The sequence below is a fragment of the Neomonachus schauinslandi genome, chromosome X (assembly GCF_002201575.2).
Source record: "Neomonachus schauinslandi chromosome X, ASM220157v2, whole genome shotgun sequence".
NCBI classification, from domain to species: Eukaryota; Metazoa; Chordata; class Mammalia; order Carnivora; family Phocidae; genus Neomonachus; species Neomonachus schauinslandi.
This window is the reverse complement of record NC_058419.1, coordinates 101,391,133-101,417,134: the sequence shown is the minus strand read 5'-3', so window position 1 is coordinate 101,417,134 and position 26,002 is coordinate 101,391,133. Positions and strand designations below refer to the sequence as shown.

General features: G+C 39.2%; 1 protein-coding gene across 1 annotated transcript in view; it reads left to right on the top strand.

The window, feature by feature from the left end:
* IL1RAPL1 (interleukin 1 receptor accessory protein like 1) overlaps window positions 1-26,002 on the top strand; it is a 665,379-nt gene that overhangs the window by 623,672 nt on the left and 15,705 nt on the right. The window contains 1 exon segment of the mRNA XM_021677758.1: window positions 18,574-18,717. Coding sequence (XP_021533433.1) covers window positions 18,574-18,717 — 144 coding nt within the window.

Here is a 26,002-nt window from a genome sequence, read left to right as displayed (position 1 = left end):
CAGACAGAGTGGTGGGCTGCACAGCAAGGTTTATTGGGCAATAGCAAAGTGTTAGTACAAAGCTCCCCAGGAGGGAGGGGACCCAAGAGGGTTGCCATCGGAGTTTCTAAGTCTAGGGGTTTTTATGGGCTTGTTAGCACGCTGTTTTAATCTAATTAACCCTCCCTGCACCTGTCATCCAATCAGGTTGTTGTCACCTATCTATCACATGGGAAAGGGTGGAGGGCTCTTTCCTGGGTGGTGTAAAGTCCTTTTAAGGGTGATTTCCTCTTAGGGTAGGGGCCCCTTGTCCCTGCCTGCCTGCCTTCCAACTATCCTTCATCAATTCTTTGTTGTGGGGGGGCTGTCATATGCATTGTAGAATGCTTAGCAGCATTCCCAGCCTCTACCCATTAGATGCCAATAGTACCTTCCCTGGTTCTGACAACCAAAAATGTTTCCAAATATTGCCAAACATCCCCAGGGGGCAAAATTGCCACCAGTTACTGACAGAAAGACAGGTATTTTCATCTTGAAAATCCTCCAAGATTAAAACCGATGTGTTTGTGTTACCAAACTTAAGGGGTTTGCTACTTGGGGTGCATCAAATTGAACACAACCCAAGGAAATGTCTAATACAAACAACTTTTTATTGCTTGTTACAAGTGAGGAGATAGGGAGATAGCTCTCAAAGCACTGTTTCCTGGTGGAGTTAGTACAGAAAGCTTTTATTCAGTGTATTAGGGGGTGGGGGCGGGAGGCTTCCATAGGCACTTTTTGGTTCACTTGTGCACACCTAGCATGTCAACATGATAGTGCATATAGCGTATGTTCAAAGTTCAAAAAATGGCAAAAAACTGCCCATAGGGGGAGATCTTAGTATTATAATGAGCTAAAGTTAACTTCAGGTCAGCTTAGGGGGGCTTCTGCACACATCCTCAGCTCCAGTCTGGCTCAGACTGGCTCACATAAGGGGCCATCAGGTGAGTCACCTGGCAAGGCATTATCAGGTGAAACATCTGATGTTGGGTGTCTCCTTGCAAAGCAAAACGCATTCCTTCCCTGCTTTTGTCCCTTGTCCTCCCTTCTGCTGAGGGCTTTTAGCTCTCTTATTTGAGCAACTTCCTGTTGCATCCCAGCTAACAATTGGGTGTTTCTTATATCATTGGAATTCGCAAAAATTAGGTTCCTTCTGTTTCCACTCTTGGAGAGCCAACTAGAAGGCTGTAGAGCAGGGCTTCACAGTCATTTTTTGTTGTTATTGTGTTACTAATTGATCTATCATAGCCACTGACTCAGGAAACGAATGGGTGAGCCCCGGGGGCACTGCCCAGGCCAACTGCTCCATCCTGGGGAATCCCAAGGGGGCTGGACCAATTCAAAGCTTGGCTCCTGGCTGAGTTTGCCAACACTGTTGTGGAACAAACTCAGATAAACTCATCTCAAGAGAAGCCAATAACTCAAGAGATGAGGGTTTGGAAAAAAGAAAAGGAGAAATTTATTTCAGGTGCTGGCAGTCGGGGGAGGTGGCAGGCTCAAGCCTGAACAAATGACCTCTCCACCAGCAAGATGGACACCTAGAGTTTTATAGGGAGAATTTAGGGGGGTGCAGGCAGAGAGCACATGTTCATAGGCGGGGGTTGGTATGTGTTGAGCCGCAGGGAAGAGGACTTCTGGGTTGTGGTCTTCTCTGCATTTTGTTGCTATCAGGGCTTTTCTGGCCTGGTCGTTGCAATGTTCCGATCATTGGAAAACACCTTCATCAGTGCCTCTGGAAAGTGTGATAATAAGAAGAGCGGGCTGGGCGCCTGGGTGGCTCAGTCAGTTGAGTGTCTGACTCTTGATTTCTGCTCAGGTCATGATCTCAGGGTCATGAGATCCAGCCCTGCATTGGGCTCCCCGTTCAGCAGGGAGTCTGCTTGGGACTCTCTTTCCCTCTGCCCCTCTCCCCTGCTCACACACGCAAGCGGCTCTTTCTGTCTCTCTCACTCTCACTCTCTCTCTAAAATAAATAAATAAATCTTTAAAGGGCGCCTGGGTGGCTCAGTTGGTTAAGCGACTGCCTTCGGCTCAGGTCATGATCCTGGAGTCCCGGGATCGAGTCCCGCATCGGGCTCCCTGCTCAGCGGGGAGTCTGCTTCTCCCTCTCCCGCTCCCCCATCTTGTGCTCTTTCTCTCTCTCACTCTCTCTCTCAAATAAATAAATAAAATCTTTAAAAAAAATTAAAAAATAAAATAAAAAATAAATCTTTAAAAAAAAGAAATAAGGACAATGGGCTTCAGTTAGAGCAGGACGCAAGCAGTCTTGTCTATTTTAGGTTTTAACTTTTAAGGTCTAGAGTTGAGCAAAAGGGCTTGCTGACAGTTGCAGTCTTTACAGTGCAAACAAATCACCTGGAGAGTTTGTTAAAAAATGATTGGAATTCATTAGTCCAGGGTGGGACTCAAGGTTTGAATTTCAAACAAGTGCCTTATTGATAGTGATGCTGCTGGTCTGTGGACTGCAGTTGGCATACCGAGGTCTTTGCCTAGACAATAGATCCTCTGATAAACTTGGTAGCTTCTAATAGGTGAAGAGCAACTAGCTCTCTTGAGTTCACTGTTTCCATGAGAGAGAAATGAAAATGGAATATAGCTAGTCAGTGGGATTAAATCCAACTAATTGCCTCATTCTTCTTGCATGGTCAAAACCTTTGAACCTATTTGAACATTAGTACATTGCCCTCACACTCTACTCTTAATGAGGTTACTTGCCTCATGTATTCAATGAAATTGTGCTTTATAGAACACATTTGTTACTCAGAGAGATGTCTGAGAGGGCACTCTCTTCGAGTATTAAATAATTAACCTCTTAAATCAGGAGGACCTTCACTGTTGGACAGAATTCTTTTTTTTTTCTTTTTTTTTTTTAAAGATTTTATTTATTTATTTGAGAGAGAAAGAATGAGACAGAGAGAGAGCATGAGAAGGGGGAGAGTCAGAGGGAGAAGCAGACTCCCCGCTGAGCAGGGAGCCCGATGCGGGACTCGATCCAGGGACTCCAGGATCATGACCTGAGCCGAAGGCAGTTGCTTAACCAACTGAGCCACCCAGGCGCCCGGACAGAATTCTTATATAGCCCTTTTTTATAAAAGGAAATCCACTTAGGAATGTGTCTCCACAACATGTCTATGGATATATATGTGTATTTCATCCTGTGCAAATAGGCTATATACAGTGTTCGGTCTATGCAAATAGCAATTACCAAGGAGGAACAAGATACATGATGGGTAGTAAATACCACTAATTTCCTGTTTTGAATACTCATATTAAACTAAATCTCAATTATGTGTAGTAAGGAAGGCCGGGCATAGTAGAAGAATTGAACCTCCACATATGATTGGTCAGTGATAGGATTGCAAAACAGGCAAAGACAAAAGTCTGTAATGCAACCTGGATAAACAGTACCTACATGTTCAAAAGTTTGATTCATTTTAGCAGGCATCTGTCTCTAGCTGCTAACAGAAGTTATAAATCACACATAAGCCTAAGGTCAGAGCAGAGGGAATGCACTGGAACTCAGATCTTTGTGTTAGAAAATCTTTACAGTACACACAAACAGCCAGCTTAAAAAATAATAATTCTATTTAAGGTATTCTCAAGAAGCCCACAGTATCATCTAGTGCACACATAGCACAATTTCACATATGTGATCAGAGATCACAATCGGGATAACATATTCACAGTCAGCACCCACCAACACACCACTCTCTTCCTTCTCAGAACCACCTTGATATTCTCATTATTTCTAGGTTGGAACAACCTATTGATTGACGATGTTTCATATCCTGATCAAAATCTCACTCCACTGCAGGCTGCCTAAAGATGATTCATATAGTGCTGCTGTATGAAAAAGGAACAAATCATTCCCATTCCCCAAATATGTATTGAGTGCCAGCTATGGGCAAAGCACTGGGCTAGGTGTCTTTCTTTAGTAGTTGAGTCACTGCTGCCAGAGCAATGTCTACCACCATCCTGGGGTATTAGAGTAACATTGCTAGGAAGAGGGAGATGGCCGTGCATTGTTATGGCTGTGAATTCCTGCACTCAAATGAGAAATGGCACAACTGGGTTATAAAATGCAAGGTATAACTTTTAACAAGCAGTTCCTGTATATCAAACTTTGACAACCAGGTCAGTACAGTGAGAAATTAGACATGACACGTAAAAAATGCTAACTACTCTCTCAGGTCATATAATAGGAAAAAATGTGTTGATTTCCAATAAATTACCATGGAAACTAATATTAGATTTTAGTGTTGAGGACTACATTTACCATCTATAAGAAATATGTTAGCTGTTTGTCTCTACTTTTAGGGCACATACACTATTTTTAGTGTGTATTCTTTGAAGATTAATGTATCTGGAGGTTGATTTCTCTAAATTAAAAATGGACATTTACATGCTATTGTTAGGGAGGAAGAATTTCCTCTACCCTTCAAGGTCCTTCTAGCTGGACTAAGAATCAAAGTGACATGAGACAGATTAATAGAAGAAAATCAAATTTAATATTTAATAGCCTACATATGGGGAATCCACACAGACATGGAAAATTCCAAAGGCAGTGAGACAACATGACATTTATATGTGCTAAAGAGAAGGATAGGTGCCTGAGGATACAAAGGGGAGAAAGGCCATTAGCAGGAAGGTAAAAGGAGATGTTTAGAAAACAAAGGTTGCCCTGTTATACAGATAAGTTTCTTAAAGAGAAATCTCTGGTACCAGCAGGCAGCTGAGGGGGAGGTAAACAGCTTTTCCTGAATCTGCTGTGTTTGGATTGCTTTTAACTCAAAATAATGTTCATACCAAGGTGGCCCATATTGGGGCAGCCTGCCCTTGGCCGCTACTCTATTAAAACAGATTTTATTTTTACTTCACACACAAAAAATCCAGTGGTATATTTAAGAAAGCACAAAAATATCATTTTAAAAACCACCCAAGAATCATTGCCATGAATTGCAATTATATATGAATAAGAATTTACTGAAAAGAAATTGTAAACTGTGATGAAAAAACAGACTTTTTTTAAGATTTTATTTATTTATTTGACAGAGAGAGAGAGCACAAGCAGGGGGAGTGGCAGGCAAAGGGAGAGGGAGAAGCAGGCTCCCCACCATGTAGGGAGCCTGACATAGGGCTTGATCCCAGGACCCTGAGATCATGACCTGAGCTGAAGGCAGACGCTTAACCACCCAAGCACCCCAAAACAGACTGTTTCTTGAGAATGTTTTGGTTCTGACTCTTTACTTGTATGCAACCTAAAGCAAGTCTCTTTGTGTCATTATTCTTCATTTTTATGGTTTGTAAACTACTTGCCCTTAAGCCCCTGTGCAGGAATCTTGTAAGAACATATGAAACCCTGGGTAAGGCTGATGGTATATATATTAGCCCATTTGTCAGATTTTATAGATTCTTTGAGTTTTGAGTCATTGTACCTCATTTTGCAAATCTTGAGAGTGAAATGAAGTGGTTGCTCTTCCTAGGGATGTTTTCGTGGTTTTAAGTGTTTGTGAAGTTGACTCATATCTTTATTTTATTTTATTTTTTTAAAGATTTTATTTATTTATTTGCGAGAGAGAACGAGAGACAGAGAGCACGAGAGGGAGGAGGGTCAGAGGGAGAAGCAGACCCCCCGCGGAGCAGGGAGCCCGATGCGGGACTCGATCCCGGGACTCCAGGATCATGACCTGAGCCGAAGGCAGTCGCTTAACCGACTGAGCCACCCAGGCGCCCTGACTCATATCTTTAAATGACAAGTTCCTGTAACTGCAGAATAGAAATGACAATTCCTTAAGATATGCACCTGCAGTCCAGAGTACTGACCAGTAATGGTTGCCAAGTTCATGGAAACTAAAATGGAAGAAGCTGTTATCAAAGCCTAAAAGAATGAGACGTCAATTGCCTCACTTAAATCAGTTTTGAATTCTAATTCTAGTATGTCATGTAAAGTGAGTATGATTTAAAAACTCATATCATCCCACAGTTTCAGGGTAATGACTCACAACTACTTGGATATCAGAAAAGTTTTCCCCTCTTCCTTTCTAGGTTCTTTGGCTGGTCTAATAATTAAATTGATGTAAAATGGACTAAAAAGAGAGAAATAATTTCGTGCATACAAGAACCCCATAAAACATGAGACCCAAAGGCAATCAGGCCGTTGAGGCTTTTATGCCAACCTGAGGAATGATATAGGGGCCTGGGGCTCCAAAGGGGAGGAGGGCAAGTCACAGGAAGAGAAGAAGAGCAGATAGTTGGTAGTCATATGTTTGCCAGGCGATGCCTATTAAGTCTTTCAGTTAAAAAGTTACCTCTGAGGGCGCCTGGTGGCTCAGTCGGTTAAGCGTCTGCTTTCAGTTTAGGTCATGGTCTCTGGATCCTGGGATCGAGCCCCATGTCAACTCTCTCTCTCTCAAAAATAAATAAATGAAAAATCTTTAAAAAAAAAGTTAAGGAAAAGTTATCTCTGGTAATAGCTCTCTTTCTGGGCTAGCCCCCCTACTTCAATTCTTTTAGACAGTTAAGGGAAGGGTAGAAGTTTTTCCTGAGTTTGCTGGGTCTTAATGGCCTTCAACTCAAAATAATCTACATGGCCAAGTGGCATATTTTGGGATGGCATGTTCTTTTCCTCTTCTACTAATTAGAAGTACGCTTCTAATTCTCCCCAGATGAACTAGTTATGTGTATATTATTTAAATACGTCAGTATTGAAAGTAGCTTAATGGACTACATTAAAGGTATCACAACAAAATTCTACATTGGCTATCTTCTTGTGTAGACTCCTGTCAGTGGCAACTCAATAGTCACACAAAAACTGGTAATATTCAAATGTATTTTCAACTGTTAACTACTCACATACCAGTTTTAGTTTTCTCATCTTTAGAAGAGTGCAGTTAGAGTAAATGAAATTTCAAATCCATATCTTCTCTAATATGGGACTGTGTTTTAACCTACTTTTGACTGAATATTTGTAAACTGCTGCCCAAAATATTATTTATATAAAGAAAAGCTCAATAATGCTGTTAAATAATTCCTGCCAGACTTGCCTTGCTGAACTGGGCATCTATAAATGGTAGTTGAATAAATAGGTATGTGAATAAAAATTAGGCTAAAGAGTTTACCATGAAGACTCTTACTAGAACACAGATCATAAACCACCTTGGGCAACTCCATTCTAAACCATCTAGATTCAAAGGCAAAATAAAAGCTACTTTGGACTATTAGCATTTAAAGGTTTCAGCTACATGAAAACCTAATACACTAGAAAGAGATGCATAAAAATTTTTTTAACTGAAGTAGTAGTAGTGGTTATCTCAGGGTGTTGTGATCCTATGTGACCTTTCATGTCTTCTCAGTATTCTTCTGTGATTTTCAAAGTCTCTACATTGAGCATGTTTCATAGAGTCAGAAAATAAAAAGAGAAAAAATAAATCTATTTTGGTACAGCCACTGAAAAATTTTAAAATGCTTACAGGAAACCTATCATTCATCTTTTTGCTGTCAAATCAAGTTATTTACACATTTTAAAAATGTATTAAAACCTATTTGCTTCGATGTACCCTCTCACTCCCATTTTGTCTGTCTGTATTAGAAAACATTATGTTTGGGGGGACACCTTTACTTCTACATTATTTTCTCAAACCATTGCTAATTTTCATGCACCAAAAATCAATACATAGAACAAGACGCCAAGATAATGCCTTGGTCTTAATGAAGCAGGTCCACGTTATTGCCATTTTGGTAAAAGAAAATGCATTCCTGAGGACAGGCCCTTCCTATATCCCAACTACACAAGCCATTAAACTATACAGGCCACCCACTTTATTCTCAACTTTGTCATGGTTTAAGCAGCTGTGGGGGAACCAAGGAATGCCAGATTCTGCTACCAGTCGTTCCCAAACCATGCCTATTTCTTTGAAGAATATTAATGGGAGAAGAAAAAAATGTAAACAAGTGTTAATAAATTCTTGACACTCTCTCTTTACAAAATGAGAAAGGAAAGCAAACTTACCACTATTTGTCTTAGCACTCTTAAGTTTTCAGGAAACAGCTATCAAAAAGATTCAAGAGAGATAAGAAATGGAATTTTCTGTTACTTCCATTGAGGGAAATAAACCAGCATATGGTTTGATTATTGTTTTTGCCTTAATAGTCTCTAGCTCTGTGGAATCACCAAGATTTTGAGTGAAACTTGTCTCATAAGAGAAACAAACAGCTTTTGCCGAACACGTTTTATTCTAATGCTTTCAATAATTAGGAAATATATTAAAACCCTAAAGGGAGAAAATTGTAATAAATAACATAAAATTCGGAAGTTGATCAAAGCATCCCATTTTGTGTATTGCAATGCAATCAGTTCTTACATATGTATAATATTTTATAAATCTACCTCCAACAGTTAAATATACTACAAATGATAATTTTTTTAGAAGGGTTCAGTGTTTCTGTAGAAAACATGGCTCGTTCTAAGGTTATCTAAGTAGTCCAGATGTTCTGGTTCTTTGGCCAATCCAAAGCATTCCCAGTGGAAGACCAAACTGTTCTGTGACAGGATATCCTCTGGTGGAGGATTGCTTTCAGGATAAACACCACAGCCCTTAACAAAAAGGAGTAAAATGGCAATGCCACCTTCATTCTGATAATTTTCTCTCAAGAGACGTTTTGTAACATTCCATCTGTGCCTGTCTATTTGTATGACATGTTGAGAAGTAAATTCCTAGTAGAGGGAAAGCAAATACTTTTTCTTCTAAGAGATTTTCTTTTAGGCATCTGTGAAATTTGACACCTTGATAAACAGTAGCCCTATCTTCTAAGCTGATCACCTGAGGCCCATTTTGCTCTTTATTATAGCAGAGTCTCTTCCTTCTTTGTCTGGTTTCTCCTCATTATACTCAATCTTATGAGACCTAAGATGAAGGAGTCCCCATCTGAATACTTTGTATGTTTGTATGTGTGTACAGATACATAACTGTTCTGGGTACATGCCACATATGGTCTTTAGATAAGCCGATTTCAAACACCACTTCTCTAATCCAACGGGGAAATGTTTTCAGCACTAAAGCTCAGTGTTAGTGATGCCACATTGTGCTTTTGGACAATATGTCAGTTTTTCATGAGGGAGGATCGCTGCCCTGTTTTTCTGACCTAATTTTGGGAAACCTGGTTTAATTGATACCACGAATCCTTCAAACAAATTTATTGACAAGGTGCAAGTTAGTTGCTTTGCAAAGGAAAAAAAAGATAAACAACATGTTCTAGCGGAGAAATCAGAACAGTTAGTTGGCTACCACCATCCATCACGCCATACATTTGCTTTCTCTGTACTCCGCACCAAACTTCTTGCCAAAAATCTCTGCAGGCACCGTCCCAGACTGTGCCACGGTGTCCGATCCCTAGCCCTAAAATCTCCCAGTAGAAAAACAAACACCCTGCACTCAGTTGGTCACCTGACCTGTGGTCATGCTACTTAGAGTAAAGCATTTCTTTCACTTAAGAGTGAAACTTAAGTGCACAATAGACATTAGCTTTCACTACTGTGTTATTAAATAATCTACTTATATGCCAGACTCTTCAACTAGGCATGAACCCCTTTAAGACAAGAAGCTTATTTTACTCATCATCTTATCGCTAGAACTCTAAGTACGACACCCGTTACATTTAAGGCATTTATTAAACAGAGAGTGAATGAATGAATGGACGGATGGATGGATGGATGTGATGTGGTTTTTGGAATATAGGTGAGGTTTGGTGGGGTGGGGTCCGGAGCCAACGGCCAAGAAAGAATTCTTGAGACGTCTTTGGTGCAAAAAGGTGGTTTTATTAAAGCACGGGGATAGGACCCATGGGCAGACAGAGCTGCACTGGGGTTGTGAGGAGCAATTGATTATATACTATCGTGTTGGGGGAGGTAAGGAAAAAGGGAGGTTTTCAAAAGAACTTTCATATGCTAAAGAGGACAGACAAGATACCCGAGGCCTTGCCATTCTCAAGTTAAAGTTGTTTTTCTCTCTAGTAAAGCAATAACATTAAGATTGTTGGAAGCTTCCTGGAAGAAAATCACACATATCCCACCCAGGAGTTGGGGGTTGAGGGGCAGGTTGCAGGGTGTCAGCTTATGCTTTGTCTTCAGCTAGCCTTCTGCTCCCTCATCAAATGAAAAGAAAAAACTGAATAACATTATCAAAGATGTAAACAATATATGATTGATTTCTAAATACCAAGTGAATACAAAGTTTCCTAGTTCTGTAAGTCTATACTACACTATATGGTCATTAGATTTATGGATGAGAGAACATTTCTGTATTTGTATAGTTAAGCTGACCATTTTTCTATAGAATGATGTTTTATTACCAAATTAACAGACTGCATATTAATAATTACACCTCATCAGTTGCTTGAACCTCATGACACGTTGGCTGGCTGGGAAAATGGCTTACGGAGATATTCTTGGAATTTTAGAGTGGGAATGCATAAAAAACTAACTTTTTATTAGAAAATTGAGTTCTTAGTCATCCAGTCATTGATTTATTCAACAGCTATTCATTGAGCACCTGCTATGTGTCCGATAGTTTCCAAGGCACTTGAGATCAGTAAAAAAAAATATGGACAAGATAGACCAAAAAAAAAAAAAATGCTTAATCTTGATGGAATTTAAATTCCAGTGGGAGACAGATAATAAACAATAATAAATTTATTAATAAGCAAATTAAATGCTGTGTTATATCATGAGTAATAAAAGAAAGAAAGAAAGAAAGAAAGAAAGAAAGAAAGAAAGAAAGAAAGAAAGAAAGAAAGAAAGAGAAAGAAGAAGGGCACCTGGGTGGCTCAGTCGTTGGGCGTCTGCCTTCGGCTCAGGTCGTGATCCCAGGGTCCTGGGATCAAGTCCCAAGTTGGGCTCTTTGCTCAGCGGGAAGTCTGCTTCTCCCTCTGCCTGCAGCTTCCCCTGCTGTGTGCACGCTCTCTCTCTCTCTCTCTCTCTCTGACAAATAAATAAATAAAATCTTTAAAAAAAAGAAAAAGAAAGAAAAATGGATGCAAAGTGCAGCCACAGGTTTGTGATTTGGAATGAGCACTCAGTGGACCAAACTGAGAAGGTGTTATATGAGCAAAGACAAAGAAGCAAAGAGGGAGGCATACAGAAATCTGGTGGAGGAATATTCCAGTCAGAGGGAACAGCCACAGCAAAGGTCCTAAGGTAAAGCAATTGTCTATAATGTAAAACTAAAAACAAAAGTAAATTACATAATGCAATATAGTAAGTCACCAAGAAAGCTACAGAATATACATTTTCTTTTTTTTTTTTTTTAAAGATTTTATTTATTTATTTGACAGAGAGAGACACAGTGAGAGAGGGAACACAAGCAGGGGGAGTGGGAGAGAGAGAAGCAGGCTTCCCGCAGAGCAGGGAGCCCGATGCAGAGCTCGATCCCAGGACCCTGGGATCATGACCTGAGCCTAAGGCAGACGCTTAACGACTGAGCCACCCAGGCGCCCCCAGAATATACATTTTCTAAGGAGATGAATCACTTTTGGAAAAGCTTCATTGAAAGCGTGGGTCTTAGCCTTGCCTCACATTACTGGTAGGGTTTTGATAAATGAAAAGGGGAAGTTCTACGTCAGTCTAAAATTGGGAAAACACATGTCAAGTTCAGTTCACATTGGAGGGATGATTCTTGGCTGGAGCTTAATTAGCTGCTTCAATTAAAGGAGTGAAGGACCGTGAATGCCAACATAAGGGTTTTGGTCTTTTTTCCATAAGCATTGTAGATGGGCTAACAATTACTGAAGAAAATTCCAAGGCAAGGACGGCATGTTTTTGGAAGATTAAACTGAAAGTTTTAGACAGATTACATCAGAGTGACTGTAAATAATAAAATTTTAAGTCAAAACTAATCAATACAAAACACTCTAATTACAATAGCACTTGCAATAATACGATCTTACCCTTTGACTTGTCTTTTATTTTTTAACTTTTTATTTTGAAAAAAAAAACAAAACCTGGAGACCTTACAGAAAAAATACAAGAATAGTACAATAAATTTCCATATATCCCCTTCAACTAGATTCACCAATTATTAACATTTTGCCACACTTGCCTTACCTCTCTTAATGTGGGTAGGTAAATAAAAAGAGCAACACCATGTATACAAGCACATAACATATTATTGATGTTGTGTGAGAGTAAATTGCAGACATCATGGCTAAACTCTTTGGTGTGAATCTTCTGAAAACAGGGATGTTTTCTTAGCTAACCAGAGTATATTTATCAAATTCAGGAAAATTGATAAAGGTAGAATGCTGTTGTCTAATATACCATCTATATTCACTTTTAAAAGATCGTCCCAATAATACCCCTTCTACTGTATTTCCCATCCAGGATTACACATTGCATTTAGTTGTCAAGTCTTAGTGTCCTTTAACCTGGGATGGTTCCTCAGCCTTTCTTTGTCTTTCACGGTGTTGGGAAGAAATTTTCTCTGTCCATCAAGGTCCTTGTAACTAAGCATGAGACAGACTAACGGGAGAATATCAAATTTAGTAGGAGGAATCCACACAGTCAGGCAACAAGAGGTTTATCTGACCCTCCTGAGCTGCTAAGGGGAGGAGCTTGGGAAACAAAGGTTGGAAAACAAAGGGGTTTAGAAAACAAAGATTGCCCTGTTATGCAAATAAATTTCTTAGATGAAGATGAATCTCTGTTAATAGCTCTCTTCCTGGACAGGCTCTCCTTTCCAATGTAAATTTAGACAGTTGTGGAGGCAAAGGGCTTTTCCTGCATCTGCTGGGTGTGGATTGCTTTTAACTCAAAATAATCTTCACGCCAAAGGAACTGCTCTTGATCCCTACAATGGTTTGGACGTTCCTAAAGACTAGAAGCCAGATTTTATTTTTTATACAATGTCTCTTAGTTTGAGTTTGCCTGATATGCCCTCCTTTTTTGGATATTTACCTGTTTCTGCTGGAATACTACATAAATGATATTGTGCCTTGTTAATGCATCACATCAGGAGGTGCATGATGTCGATTTGTCCCATTACTGGTGATGTTAATCTTGATTACTTCCTTGAAATGGTGTCCATTTTTCCCTCAATCGTTAATAAATAATCAGTGCGGAGGTACTTTAAAACAGTGTGAATATCCTGCCTCATCGATCTTTCACCCAATAATTTTAACATCTGTTGATAATTCTTACCTGAATCAATTATTATTAGGATGGCTGAAACATGATGATTTCTAATTCTATCATTTCTTCCATTTTTACCAAGTGGCATCTTTCTGCTGTGGCTAAGGGAGAGCTTTTAATTTATTTGTTCGTGGAATCATGTTTTTTCAATTACTGCCATTGTTCATCTTAACCTTGTCTTTTAATACATACGACTTATGAATATTCCTTTCATTTCATAAGAAAAAGCAAAACCAAACTTAGTACCCTTCTTCTCTGGTTGGGAAGAAGAAAAGCACGTTTAAGGGTAGGCTCTAGCTAACTGTAGAAAGAATGATGTATTTTTTTCCTCTAGTCTTTCATTTTATTTTTAAATTTTTAACAGTTTGTTAACATGTAACTCTTCAATTCCTATGGCTTCTGGGAGCTGAGGCTAACTACGCCCTAATGATGGGTCCTAGCCAACAACCATATTTGCATTCTTGATTGACAATAAATAAAAGTTAATTTGATACTTTTGCTGAAAGCCTCTTTCTGAAATGACAAAATATACCACTTTGAAGGTAATCTTTTGCCCAGATGTTTGGTTGCACAGATCAAGCTGCCACATTCAGAGACCATTTTCATTTTCCTTTTTATTATTATTGTTATTATTACTATATTATTATTTTGTATATCCTGCCTTGTTCCAAAAAGCACTTTTGCAAAAGCAAAACTGCTATCTTTACATACTAGTTTATACCTTCCCAAAACGTTTTCTTGCTATTATGTGAATAGCAATTCAGCTTCTTAATGTGTTACCCAAAAAAAAAAAATTATAACTGCTTCTAAATTGCATTGATGTATTGTAGAATTGAGTTGAATATCTTTGTAGGCTGAACATAATTATCCTCCTGCCAGGAACAAATAAGTTATACTGCTCCAGAGAAATAAATATGCATATGAATTTATGTGGATGGATAAATCCTTAAAAAGTTTAGCTCTTTATAACACAATGAGAGAAGAGGAAATGTACTTGGTGAGGCTAATGAATAAACTGGGATCATTAGATTGTCTATCATGCATTTCCCCCACAAAGTTGCACTTTACTGCATATAAATCAGGGCAGAGCGTTTCAAAGGACTTTATAAAATGAATGAGGCAATTTTCAGCTGAACCATATAAGAAAAAGCCACCTGAAATCTTCAGTTCTACTTGAAACAAGATTATATATAGAAATACATATAGAGAAACAAAATGAAAACTCCAAGTGAAGAGTTCAAAAGTACATATCAACTTCGATTTACTTTGTTAACATCTTTACCTCTTCAGAGACATCTAGCAGAAAAAGTTTGCCCGACAATAAGACCAGGTACAGGCCAGTAGAAAAAATAGGACCCCAAACTACAGTAGGTAATTGCAGCAAGATTAGTGTAAACCTAATGCATTTATTATTTGCAATGTAATCCAATATACTAAGAGATGGCACACGCTTTATTTTAATTAGCTGTTTCTTTTAAAGGGTTGCTTGGTCCAACTGTCTTGATAAGAAAAAATTGTAGTCATTGCTCAAAATGCTTGTAGCAAATCTAGTTTTAAATTGAAGCAATTTATTCCGAAAATAGTCTACTACCGCAGCAATAATCAATGTGTTTTTCCTTAGCCCAAACTGGAGCTTTCCAAAGACTATTGTTAATTGCCAGTAACTAAATGACTGCTGGTGCCCTTAAATGTAACTCTTTGGCACTTGTTCATTTGTTGTGTTTAACCAAATGCCAGTTTCCCTTAGGTTTTGCTGAGCGATTTTGCTTTACAATTTTCAATATTCAGTCTCAGTCCCTTAAAGGGAGTAGAGTCTATCATTTTAACCAAATAACACAAAGGCTAACCAGATTTTTAAAAGGTCTGCATTTTCTCTTTCCATCTTTTGATGTTGAATTGTGCTGAAATGGAATCTTTTTATTTTTTAAATGCTGCCACTCCAGGCAACTTGAACTTGAGCTAAAAAGCAGATCCCATTTCAAAGGGAAAATGACATTTGCTGGGGCAACACCTTTCACATTGTAATGTAAAGAGAAAATACAGCAGTGGGCCCCGAATCATTTCTTTTAAGTGTTACAGAATTTAACCCCTAGTAATTTTGTCCTGACCCAATGTATAAGCAATAATGGGTAGCACTCATATTAACGAATGCGTCCAGCTTGGAGCAAAAGAATGTGGAAACTAAATCTAATACACCATTTTCTTTGGGAGAGTTTACACCATGGTTTATAAACCAGTGTGAAAAACTTACATGGGAAATTTTTTAACCTCCCACATTTATAATATGAAGGCATGTAGATTACTCTTGCATAGAAATAATGTGGTAACTGAGGAGCAGGCACTGGTGTGTGGACTGTGGGGAAAGACACATTTCTTTTCTGACTTACAAGAACACTGTAAGAACAGTAGGCTTCTGCATGTAATACTACAGAAGTATCTGGGGAAAATTTGAGATACTGTCTGGATCTCAGGATAAATTAGCTCCTTGAAAATGCCGTTTCTTTGGACCTGGTCTTGGTCTCCATCTTATTAGTAAATGACTATCCTGTGGCTCAAGAAGACTTACTCTTGCTTATTGCCCATACTCTAGGTATATATAACTTTTCCATTTGTTTGTACCTTGAAGGATATATTCATGGGACACTAGACCATTTCTTTTTTTTTTTTTTTGATATTTTTTTTTTAAAGAGTTTATTTATCCATTCATGAGAGACAGAGAGAGAGAGAGAGAGATGCAGAGGCAGAGGGAGAAGCAGGCTCCCCGTGGAGCAGGGAGCCCGATGCGGAACTTGATCCCAGGACCCTGGGATCATGACCTGAGCTGAAGGCAGACGCTTAACCGACTGAGCCACCCAGGCGTCCCTAGACCATTTCTCTAGTTGCTAAGCCACATCAACCCTGCTGTCTTTTTCTCATTCCATTTCAGACAGTACTATTTATTGGCCTACTATATAGTGTATTTGAGGTAGTGTATATAATTATTTGAGTAGCTCATGACTTCTAGCAATAGGGATAATTCACATTTGGGCAATGACTTCTCTAAAAATAAGAAGGACTTACTTTCACATCATTTTTCTCTAACTTTTGCATATTCAGTGTTTAAAAGTGTGTAGAGAACAGTCTTATAAATGCCATCTGAAGAAAATGAGAATTCTGCTTATTACATTAATAGGATTATGTCTCGGGCACAGTTTTGGGTTGTTTCAAAAGCTCTTCCACTAGACACGGACATGGGAAGGATGCCGCTTGTGTCCAGGCCTGATGCCACGTCTCCAGAATCCAGGGGTGTGCTTGGCGCCAACACAGAACCATTCCCAGCCTGGGGAGATATCTATAGTAGACCAGCTGTCCTGACTCCAGCTTTCTTTACAGCTTCTCCCCACATAAGCCTCGAGTTAGAATTTATAGTGTCTATTTTCTTTTAAATCCAAGTTTTAAAGAATTGAAGTGTGATTAACATAAGGTAAAATGCACAGATGGTAAGTGTTCAGTTCATTGAGTTTTGACAACGTATAGACTTGTATATCCATACCTTAAAAATGATACAGAATATTTCTTTTACCCCAGCAAGTTTCCTCTTGCCCCTTTCCAATAAATTTTCCGATCACTCATCTACAAAACATCCATTTTGTGATTTCTATCACTATGGTTTCTTTTGGCCTGCTCTTGTACTTCATTTAGACAGAATTATACAGAAGATATTACTTTGTCTGGTTTCCTTCACCTAACATAACTGTGAGATTCATGCATGTTGCTTGTATCAGTAGTTTATTCTTTTTACTGCTGAGTATATTCTGTCATATGGACATACAGCAGCTTGTTCAGTATCTCCTGTTAATGAACGTTCAGGTTGTTTTCAGTTGTGGCTACTATGAATAAGACTACTCTGAACATTCTTGAACAGGTCTTCCCGTGGACATCTGCTTCTATTTCCTTGCATAAATACTTAGGAATACAATTGCTAGTCATAGGGTAGATTCACGGTTAACCTCATCAGAAACTACCCCAAATTGTCTAATATAGTGGTACCATTGGGCTCTTCCACTAGCAAAGTTTGAGAGTACAAATTAAGCATTGTCCATTTTTTCCCAATTCTTTTCTCATGCAAGAAATTTTAGGGTGATAAATTGCAAGTGTTCAATGCATTAAATTAGAAAACACAATGAATCTGAAAAGAAACCACAATCCAAATGTTTATCTCTCCCATCATATCCAGTATAATTTAAATCAGATGATTTGGGTGTATAAATTAGCCTATGGGCGTAAGTTAGTTTTATGCAGGTTTCTCTGTGTGGTGGAGTTAACTCATATACTGAGAAAACCAGGCCCAGTGCACCCTACAGAATTATCTACCCACTTATCCTTTCTCTTCACATGGGAATGGAAAACATTACATTGAGGAACTTTTTATTTTTTTAAAGATTTAATTTATTTATTTGACAGAGAGAGAGATAGCGAGAGCAGGAACACAAGCAGGGGGAATGGGAGAGGGAGAAGCAGGCTTCCTGCCGAGCAGGGAGCCTGATGTGGGACTCGATCCCAGGACCCTGGGATCATGACCTGAGCCGAAGGCAGACGCTTAACGACTGAGCCACCCAGGCGCCCTTGAGGAACTTTTTGTATTTCACTCCTGGAACTTTTGTAGTACCATCTTGTGTAGGCCCTCAACAAGATTCAACAGTTAATGCTGTCTGATATTTATAAATACAAAATGTAAAAATTTCCAGGAGGTGCTTTTGGAAAGTATTTTACTTTCCATATTAATTCACTTAGACTCTAAAAGATCTAATAACTCATTTTATTTTTCTTTCTTAAATTCATAAAATCCAAGCACTTTTAATAAGATTTTCTTCTCTTTCCCATTTAATTTTAGTAAGAGCATAAAATACACTCGGTTAACCGGTAGTTATATATGTTTTTTGATAAAACTGTTGAAATAAAAATGAAGGAGTAGACAATGAAAAATATGGCTGAGTTTTGTTCTGTAATTATCACGGGAAAATAGGTGTAGCAGCCTGCCTAGTAAAGGGGGGGGAAACAAATGAAAAATGTCTAAGCAGCTTGGCAAAAGGAAAATACTACCAATGTAGTCTGCTGTGACATCCACTAGGGGGCCTACTTTTTAAGCCCAGTAGACCTCACACGCAAACACACACACACGCACAAACACAAAATGTTCTTGTGAGGAAATGATGTCCATGCTTTTCAAATTATTTGTCACTGATACTGCATCATACCCATGATGATTTCACCCCATTTTTGAGATCTCAGGAGTGATCTTGTAACACAAGAGTAGTTATTACTGCAAAACCATAGATTATTTTAAAGTTTTCAGTATAAGCATAATTCCCTTTTGTGATTTTTTTTTCCCCTAGAGCTAATGTACACAGTTGAACTTGCTGGAGGGCTTGGTGCTATCCTTCTGCTGCTTGTTTGCTTGGTGACGATCTACAAGTGTTACAAGATAGAAATCATGCTCTTCTACAGGAATCATTTTGGGGCCGAGGAGCTGGATGGAGGTAAGATGAGTTCCCTCTTTTTGATGTTCTCTCTGAATATTCTTACTTGTTTCTCGTCTTTGTTTTATTGAGGGCCAAGAAAAGTTCCCTGCCTTACCACTAACAGCAGCTCTTATCATCTTTCCATGTTCAGTTTGTAAATTCATCTTTTGCACGGAGCTGTACGTGTGGTGCTTGAGAGCCAATAGGTAATTTCCTCTGACAATTGTAAAGCGACACCTACCCTTTTTAGAATCCTACGCCAAGTAGCACTTGGGAATTACAAAGGCTGATTGCAGCGCTATCAGTGTTCACTTTCTCTCACCTTGTAATCAGTCCTGAAAGGCCAGCTTTACTTCTCGATAGGTGAGGAGGGCCTCCTTTAACTGTGTTCCCTAGATCAGACGAGATCGGGCGCGCTTAGGGTGGGATAGCCCCGCCGTTTGAAGTGAATCTGTTTCCAGCTCTAATAAACTGTGCTGAATATTTTAGAATTCATAGCAGTCTTTTCAAGCTTGTTTATGTAGCTATTTTTAGACAGGTGAATTTTTATTCCAAGTGTGGACCAACAGATAATACAGTGCCCAAGCACATTGTTTTCATAATGATACATCTACTATTTTTCCTCGAATTGGATGAGTAAATGTTGTTTTCATGGAAATCGTAATAAGGATTTGCCCCCTCTGGTCAGTCGAGAATCTATGTGCACTCTAAGAGGAATTTGGGGTCCTTAAAATGGAGGTCCATGAACCACCCATTAGATGACTTAAGTTTTGTTTTTTGGTTTTTGTTTTTTTTTCATTTTGGTCATTTGAAAGTGATCCGTACGTAAGGTAAATTCGCAGTAGAGGAAGCATCTGCAAACTCACGTACACAGTGCAGATGACAATGATTTCTTGATCATATTTATACATTTTTTTTTCTCATGACTGTCACTTTTGCACTAAGTGGCACGAAGGAAAATGAAGGGATCGGCCATGTTCCCACCTTTCCCGGATCCTCTGGACTAAATCCACAGGTAGCACTATGGGTTGTCAGGCTTGTAAAGAGGAGTCGTTGACCCAGGCTGTGTAACCTCCTGCCTGTCTCATGAGGGTGAAGTCCGTGCCGCAGCACGTCTGGGGCTTTTTACATTTTTAAGTGTTGATTTGCACTTGTTTCTAACTTTCTTGCCTACGTGTGCAGAGTGTTACATTTTTTGGCTACTCCTTCAAAGAGATATGAGAAAATTGTCAATGTCAGGGCTATTGTTGAATGAGTACCAAGCAAAGTGCTTGGCATTCTTAATCATTCTTGCTAAGGCTCAAAAACTTTTGACGTCAATATTATAATCTCCATTTTACTGATAAGGCAGCTGGGGCTCCCAGAGGTTAGATAATGTACTGATGAAAATAACACGAGCATTACTGTAAGTGGCCAAGATGAAATTTGAAAAGAGGTCTATGTCCAAAGCATCTATTTTATTGAACCCTGAGTCCCTACTGTTTTGGGCCTTTTAAAAATTTAATATGTTCAGTATAATCTAAAGATCTGATGTTGTTTGTACAGTTCGCACATTAGAAGATGTTTGAAAAAGCAGATTACCTGAACATCTCACTTGATCTATTAACCCTGTTTGGAATATGTTTAGTTTGTGTTCTGAATGAGATGAACGATTTCCCCCAAACTATCTGTTTCCAGTGCAGTTTTTCTTTTCTTTTCTTTTTTTTTTTTAAAGATTTTATTTATTGGGTGCCTGGGTGGCTCAGTTGGTTGAGCGACTGCCTTCGGCTCAGGTCATGATCCTGGAGTCCCGGGATCGAGTCCCGCATCGGGCTCCCTGCTCAGCGGGGAGTCTGCTTCTCCCTCTGACCCTCCTCCCTCTCGTGCTCTCTGTCTCTCATTCTCTCTGTCTCAAATAAATAAATTTAAAAAAAAATCTTTAAAGATTTTATTTATTTATCTGACAGAGAGAGACACAGCAAGAGAGGGAACACGAACAGGGGCAGAAGGAGAGGGAGAAGCAGGCTCCCCGCTGAGCAGGGAGCCCGATGCAGGACTTGATCCCAGGACCCTGGGATCATGACCTGAGCCGAAGGCAGATGCTTAACGACTAAGCCACCCAGGTGCCCCGCATTGCAGTTCTTTGTCATGTTTTGAATGGTGGAAGATTCTGGAGAGTTTACATGCCTCTAAACCTTAGTCATATCCCCTTAGATCTTTCTACACATGCTATTATGGTTGAATAATTATCTACTCTTCCATTGGAAAATTTCTCTGACATCATCACATTCCCATTCTTCATAGCTCTCCCACAGTCCTTTCTTCTTCCCCAAAGAAAACGTAACTGTTAAGAAGAGACCCCAGGCTTTTCATATTCTTGACTTGGCTTAAAAAAATGGAATTCAGAAGTCAAAATTTGAGTGTTGCCTTCCTGATTCTTGGCCACCACATTAGCTCCCCTAAAAGGGGAGTACATAAAATACTCTTGGATGTAAGGAAAGGCAAAGAGTATGAAGAAGAATAGGGAAAGTTTAGTTAATATTTTGAAGCAATGTCTTACTCTGGTGATATGATAATAATAGATTCATTGACTATTTGTTGACCATTTATTAAATAGCAAGTGCTGTGTTGGCTACTTGGTTGATACTCAGAGAATCACAAAACTAGAAAGACAGAATTTAAGCCCAGGTCCAAATAACTCCAAATTCCAAGAATTTCAGCCCTTGTATCAGACTGGGAGATGAAGTATTTGGTGTCAGGAACACATCCATGCAATTCCTTTTGGATCATTACGATAGGCATTCCCTGACTATATCAGTTCTGTATCAGGATTCTATTCTTCCAAGATAGAACATACTGATGCTTGGCTCTCTTGGTTTGTTCACCTCACTCCTTGCCTCCCTCCACATAACTTTACATTTCATTGTTTCCTCTGGATCCAGGTCTTAGCACTTCTCATTCTACAATACTCACTTTTTTGGATCACACTTACAACCCTATCTTCAATTGCATTAGCCGGTAAATAGCCCCTAAATCTAAATGTCCTTCTCCCAGTTCTCTTGTTTTATTATCACCTAATTGTACCTCTTGAAAATAGACTGTTTCCTCAATCAATTGCAGCTCCTTGTCCAAGCCTCCTACACTACCTTCTTGGTCTTCATTCTCTACCCTTCCATTTTATCCTCCACACTCAGCCAGACTTCTCTTTTTAAGTACACATTTACTGTGATTTTTAGCAAAAACAAAAAAAGATAGGCATGCCTGTATCGCGCCTGCCAGAGCAAGTCCAGGCTTTTTAGCTCAGAAAACAACTGCCATTGCAGGGTGACTCAACTTATAATTGTAGCCTTGCCTCCTCTGTGGAATCTGACCCTGCAGAGTTCCAGTTAGAATGAGATGGTGGTCTTTGGAAAAACAGAACTGTTGAGAACTGACCCAAGACAATGCAGTAATGCATAATTCCAAGATCTTTTCAGGTAAATGAGGTAACTATAATGGTTAGGGGCAGGAGAAGGTTAACTACTCTCCCACCACCTTGGCTCCATTACATACTGGAAGAAAATTTGGACAAATTCTGTTGCATATGCCTTTATTAACAAACAAACATAGAACCCATCCTGTAAACTGGAAGACGTTCCAACTCTCTGTTGTGTGTCTGTGTGTCTTCCCAAAAAATTTACAGGAAAGTTTCCCCTGAGGCAAATGTGACAATATACCAGTGGCAGGATTAGGCTCATTATGTAATGACATCTAAGAATATTCTTCATCTGAACACAGGACTATTTGGGAATCATGTCTGGAAAAGTTTCCCTAAGGGGACAGGTGAGTGGCTCTACTAGATACTTGTAGGGGTATGATGTGTCTCTGCATTAAGTTAAGTTAGTCCCAGTGTCTGCAATAGCATTGATTTTACCGTGCAGAGTCCATTTCCAAGATCCATTATATTTAGCAAAAAGCCACTAATTTTAGCAGTCACATCTGATTTCTAACATCTGTTGTGCTGATTAACAAAGTGTCTACTTTTGATCAGAAATAGAGATAGTCGGAGTGCTTGTAGAGGCTGCCTCTGGAGTGTTGCCTTAGTCTAATTAAATACTAACTGACCGGGGCGCCTGGGTGGCTCAGTTGGTTAAGCGACTGCCTTCGGCTCAGGTCATGATCCTGGAGTCCCGGGATCGAGTTCCGCATCGGGCTCCCTGCTCTGCAGGGAGTCTGCTTCTCCCTCTGACCCTCCCCCCTCTCATGTGCTCTCTCTCTCATTCTCTCTGTCTCAAATAAATAAATAAAATCTTTAAAAAAAAAAATACTAACTGACCATCCTGCTAAAGGCAACCCTCTGTCTCTAAGCAGAACTTACATTAACACAGTGTACCAATATCTGTGCTGAAGTAAGTACAAAGAAAATACAGTTATCGTGACATCTGAGTCCTTTGCTTCTCTATGCCTCTGCCTGGGATTTCCCTTACACTTTTGTTTAAAGCTTATATAAAGGTAGTCCGTCCTCCCTCCCTCCCTCCCTTCCTTCCTTCCTTCCTTCCTTCCTTCCTTCCTTCCTTCCCGTCTCTCCTTCTCTCTCTCTCATACACAGTTCATATTTTACCTCTGGCTTCTAAAGATTTCCCTTATCATCCCAAGGTCCAGTTATTTTCTCCTTCATCTTTACAAAAATCGCACTTTAGACACATCTTAAATAGTCCTTTTTCTTTTGAGTAATGAGTGCTCACTAGTGAATGCTTACTACTTACAGAGAACTGTGATTTCAAGATTCCTTACGTCATGTATTTATTTCCATTTAAGGAAGGCTCAAAGACCAAGTCATGAAGTAAAGAATTAGTACTTCAAAATTTTGAAAGATTGTCTAGATTTTGGAACTGGCTCTGTAAATAAAAAACGTAATAGATATATAAAGAAAAACAAGGTTGTAAAGTCAGAGGTAGCCCACTAATAGGAGAAAACAGAAAACACCGGCTCTCCTACATGATGATTATCATATCGGTAGATGTCGGTAAGGTAGTGTGTAAGTTTTCACTAGGAAGTAACTTAGTGAAGAAATTTAACGTTTCATTTTGCGGGGAGGATCTAGTGCTAGACAAGGTGAATCTGCTTTATGTTTGTTTTTCTCAGACTACTAACTGTTTCAGTTTTGGTTTTATCTCCTGACCATGGGGTATGAGGTGCAAGCTTACTCATAATCATGGCAGGGCAGGCTTATAAGAAAACTGTAGCCACTATTTTATTTTATTTTTTTTTAAGATTTTATTTATTTATTTGACACAGCGAGAGAGAGAGAGCACAAGCAGGAACACAAGCAGGGGGAGTGGGAGAGGGAGAAGCAGGCTTCCCGCGGAGCAGGGAGCCCGATGCGGGGCTCGATCCCAGGACCCTGGGATCATGACCTGAGCCGAAGGCAGATGCTTAACGACTGAGCCACCCAGGTGCCCCTGTAATCACTGTTTTAAAGATGAAAAAGAGAACTCTTCTAGTTCTACTTTAGGAATTATTACAGGTATTGGACAAAATGAGTTAGAGCAAGCAATCTTTTATAATCTCCACCCCTTGACCCTTGAAAAATGTGACCATCTGTTCCATTTCACGCATATGAAACAAATTGGTATTTACATCATCTTAGGTCATAGAATTTATTTTTCTATCTCCTTCAGTTACAGGGTTACTGACTATTAATAGCTCCAGGAACTATTGTCCTCATGTCCATCAGTGAAACAGTACTTTTGTAAATCATTTAGAAACCCTGTAGGGGTTTTTTGCTTTTGTTTTTGTTTGTTTGTTTGGTTGGTTGGTTGGTACTGATTAGATAATTCGCACACACATCAACAATCTAGAATGTGTTTTTGGGTTCCAGAAGGAGAGACCTGTAGTTGTTTTTGGTATACAATTTGCCCAAAGTCATAAACTGTTTAGTAGGAAACAAGCCTTCTCATCTCCAACCCTTTGTTCCCTATATACCACTCTGCTAACTCTTACCCTCTTAAGATTTCTAACATCTACATCTGCCTACTGCCCCCTCAAGGATGCAAGGGAAGAAAATTAATATCTACTGAAGACCTCCTTTGGGCCAGGCATTTTGCTATATGGCGGGGGCCCATTTCATGCTGAGTATCTACCTTAAGAAGGTGCTGTTTTATAGATCAGGGAACATAGTCTCAAATGAGTGAAATTAAAATTAATGACAGTCAAGATTTGACCTCAGCTGCTGGGGCTTTTTTTGATTCACTATATCATGAGATATATATTTTTTAATTAGTATCACATTTCAGTGTTAGAGACCCTATGGATTCAAATAGTCCAGAAAAGTACCAAGTAACAAAACAAGTAAACTAGAACAATATTGCAAAAATTACAAAGTGTAAAACTCAAGCAGTTTTATTTTATTTTAGAATTCAGTTGCCAGATGTTGACATGGCAGGATTGAAATGCAAAGTGAAATTTATTAAAACAATGATATTTGATAATCACAAAATCAAAATATAAAGATTATATGACTAATGTTTATTTATTCAATGATATATCATCCATTTCTACAGTTTTTTACTGAAAATTTCTATCTTGGGAATGTAAGAAAACATGAAGGCAAATCTGAGACACAATAAAGAAATGTGGCTTAATTAAAAAAAAACCTCATTTATTTAAATTATATCAATGCTAATTTTTTTTTAAAGATTTTATTTATTTATTTGCCAGAGAGATAGAGAGCACAAGTAGGCACAGTGGCAGGCAGAGGGAGAGGGAGAAGCAGACTGTCCGCTGAGCAGGGAGCCAGATGCGGGGTTCGATCCCAGGACTCCAGGATCATGACCTGAGCCGAAGGCAGACACTTAACGACTGAGCCACCCGGGTGCCCCAATGCTAATTTTTAATGATCACATATTTCTATGCTAATATGCCACATGAAAACATAGAAAGTCATCTTTTAAAATGATTTTAAGATTTTATTTATTCATTTATTTTGGAGTGAGAGCGAGAGAGAGCATGCGTGTGGGGGAGGGGCAGAGGGGGAGGGAGAAGGAGAGAGAGAGGGATAGAATCCCAAGCAGATTCCGCACTGAGCTCGGAGGTGGTTGCAGGGCTGGATCTCATGACCCTGAGATCATGACCTGAGCCAAAACCACGAGTCAGATGCTTAATCAGCTGAGCCACCCAGGCACTCCAAAAATCACCTTTTAGCATAAAACACATTATTCATCATTGAGCCCTCCTCAAGCCTCATTTTGGTAACCCATATGCTGAATGATGGCCTCTGTCACTAGTCAGTTTGATGCACGAAAGTAAAAAATATTTGAGAATAATTTTTTTTAAATGGCCAGCT